The sequence below is a fragment of the Orussus abietinus genome, unplaced genomic scaffold, assembly GCF_000612105.2.
Source record: "Orussus abietinus isolate OABI.00-Male unplaced genomic scaffold, Oabi_2.0 scaffold823, whole genome shotgun sequence".
Lineage (NCBI taxonomy): Eukaryota > Metazoa > Arthropoda > Insecta > Hymenoptera > Orussidae > Orussus > Orussus abietinus.
In genome coordinates, this window is record NW_019394969.1 from 2,338 (window position 1) to 5,585 (window position 3,248).

At 34.7% G+C, this 3,248-nt stretch overlaps 1 protein-coding gene across 2 annotated transcripts; it reads right to left on the reverse strand.

Annotated features, from left to right (window-relative positions):
* Nucleotides 1-283: 283 nt before the first annotated feature.
* LOC105702621 (elongation factor Ts, mitochondrial) lies at nt 284-2,389 on the reverse strand. 2 transcript variants are annotated; one of them, XM_012430315.2, is made up of 4 exons: nt 2,215-2,389; nt 1,605-1,760; nt 987-1,515; nt 284-890 (listed from the first exon to the last, which is right to left on the reverse strand). In XM_012430315.2, the coding sequence occupies exons 2-4, from the start codon at nt 1,758-1,760 to the stop codon at nt 667-669; spliced, it is 909 nt and encodes a 302-aa protein (XP_012285738.1). In that variant the 5' UTR covers nt 2,215-2,389; the 3' UTR covers nt 284-666. The 2 variants fall into 2 exon arrangements, with proteins under 2 accessions (XP_012285738.1, XP_012285739.1); XM_012430316.2 differs by having other exon boundaries at nt 2,117-2,389.
* Between the last annotated feature and the right edge of the window lie 859 nt (nt 2,390-3,248).

Sequence of the window (3,248 nt, forward strand, 5' to 3'; positions counted from 1 at the left end):
ATACCGAGTAGCTTTCCTTGGAAATCTTTCTATTTTTTTTTTTTTTTTGATTTGACGGAGTTTTAACGCGTCTCTTCTGAAATTTCCTAGTGATTTTTATATATTTGTTTGTTAGTAACCCTCTAGAGGGATTGGTTATTTTAATTGAGTAATCTTTAAAGCTGCGAACTAAGCAGTGCCTGCAACGAAGAGGGTACATTTGATTTTTTATGATTTTAATATTGTTTTGCTTTGCATTTTAATGTCCACATTGGACTACATTAATGTTACGAGTACGGTAAAACTTTTAGCATTTTTTCATTTATTTTTTTTTTACACATTTTAGTGTTTACTACTTGGACATTTGAAATGTAAACATATAGACGGAATAGCAAAGAGCAATTTCCGATTTCCTGGTGTATTACTGGTTTTTACTGTTTTTAATACAAATTTTAAACTTTGTAACATTTCAAGAATAGTGCTTTGTAGAAGTATGGTACTGAGAAGTATGGAACTTCTATATGTATACACCTTACACGTATAATATATAGATATATAGGATTATTAAATTAACATTGATGACGACTTAATTGCTTGTTTTCAAGGAAGATAAATGCTTATCAATTCTACCCTGTTTATCACTTCTTAATTGTGTACGAGAATATAATTGATTGAGTCGTAAATGCCTCAGCCACAAATTTCGACAGAGTCCAATTTTTGTGGCCTTTCCAAAGACTCGCCCATTTCGAAACGAGCATAGTCTAAAATTTCAGCCTGAGCACCCACGAGAAATTGTTGGACCGAGACACTTGGATCCAAAAGGAATTCTTGAAAAATCATTGTTGTCTCATCATCCGAAACTGGATTTGGTTGGTCATTTTCTGGATTCCCAACTTTATCAGGATTCATACCTAGAATTATGAAATATATATAAGAAGTATTTCTGTATAAATATGATGATAATATTTTAATAAAAAGTATTTGTTTTTGATTTAATGAATTCTTACCGATAATATGTTGACATAACTGTATCCCCAATGTCTTATGTTTAGAGGCTATTTTGTATGCGACCAGTGCTCCATACCGACCAAAAAATACAGAATGAGGAGTAGTGGGAGCTGGATGAGTGCAACCTGATAAAAAGATTCCTGATTGCACGCTCAAACATAATGCTCGTCTTATGCCTAGATTTTCTCCGACGCTTCCAATTGTCAGAGCAGAATGGTCCGCCAAAGACTTGCCATCGGATGCTGGCAGTGCTTTCAAAGTTTCCGAATCTAGAGGTATCCTAGTGACTGGCTCGTCAGAATTAATTGATGCACTGTATTTAAGAACTGCATTGGCTACTGTTTCGGTTAGATTTTGAAAATATTTGTTTCGTGCCACAAAATCTGTCTCACAGTTGATCTCTACCAGGGCACCATGGTTGTTATCAACGACAACAGCAATTAATCCTTGAGACGTGGTTCTACCTTGTACCTTAGCAGCCTGTGACCATCCCAAAGCCTGAGCCTGCTCTTTTAGCCACGTCTCAGCCTGAAATATACCAAGAAATATATAAATTATTCAATAGTACAAAATTACTCAATAAAAAGTATCGCTACAACTTTAACATCTTATCCCACCTTTTGTAAATCGTTTTCATGCAATTCCAATGCCTTTTTGCAATTGGAAAACGTATAGCCAGTTTTCTTCCGGAGTTTCGCAAGTAGAGCTTTGTTCGACGACTGCCAGAGAAAATTATTGATGTGGACGTAACGCAGTATTTTATGCGAAATCATCTGTTGGATAAATGAAAGATCTTAGGTTACATGTATTTTTATTTAGAACTAAATGTAACGATTATAAGTTATGATTTTCTTAATGTGGCTTCCAATTACTCAGCAGCTATGAAGATGCTTTACCGATAGCCGAATTTAAATGCATTATCACGGTTAACTGACGGAAAATTAGAATTCGACTTAAACGTTCCATTTTCCTTCGCATATATACACGCAATTCGGCATACCGGGCTTGCAAACATAACCTAACCTGAAACTTCCACGACCACAGCAAGTGTAACTTACAATCTTAAGCATTCAGGGAAAGAGAAAAGAGAACTAGGGTAGATATTTCATACTTTTAGGATCATCCTCACCTCCAGGGAACGAAAATTCCTGGACGAGGGATCGATCGTCGTTGCCTAGGAACTACAGTCAACTGCAGCCGCTGATTTCCTAACCTCTAACTGCTCACCGTTCTCAGATTGTAGTTGCCGTAGTTTGCCCGAAACCGATTGCCTCTTCTGGCTCGTGTAAAGTGGGCTATTTCTTTCCTACCGAAAAATGTTAACGGAAAACTTTAGGGGAAAGATTGTAAATCTCTCGATACGGTGCACAACCTAAGCTCACCGTACAGGCGGAACTTACAGCAGTCGCGGTACACATAAGTTAATGGCGCTAAAGGTACGATTTAAATTTGCAGTATCGTCGGCATTAAATTATTCGGATTTTCTAATCGTATCAATTAGATTACAGTCGCATATCGATTATAAGACATATTCAGATCGATTTTTGTGTTTCTTTTTCTTGCTAAAAGAGACCCAGACAGCACAAATGCATAGCACAGAGGTTCATAGAATATTCTTTGAAAATATTTCAATATTAATAAGATATAGATTTATGTGCTGTGTACATTTTTTGAACATAGGATGAATGTAGTTTTGGTCAGTTTTTTATATTCGAAATATATTTAACGAAATATTGTATGGACATGGAATGCATACTTCTTACACGTAAGAAGTAGCATGTCATATACATATCTGAATGATATTTTTTGGCACAAAAATAAAAATACAAAAGATTCATATTTCAGTATTCTATTTTTAAATTAGTGTCAACATTTGGTGAGATAAAATATTGAAACATAAGCACCTACTTTTACAAAAAATAAAGTACTTACCCAGGGAATAAANGAAACATTATCATATGTACATAATCTAATATTGTACTTAAAATATCATTCCAATGTCGAATATACATGAGGATTATTTTCCAACTTCTTTTCTATATTCTATGAATGTTTTATGCTGTCTGGGGGAACTGCATTGCTACTGATGCAGCATTTGCAGCAAGGTTGCTGATTTCTCGAAATATTAAGAATCCTAGTAGTCGAAAGAATGTTCCGTTAAAAAGAAAAAAGTAAACATTGCGTCCGAATGATTCCTATAATTCTAATCTGTAAATTAAATATAGTAAATTTAATTTAATCTGTACGACTATTTCTCTGAA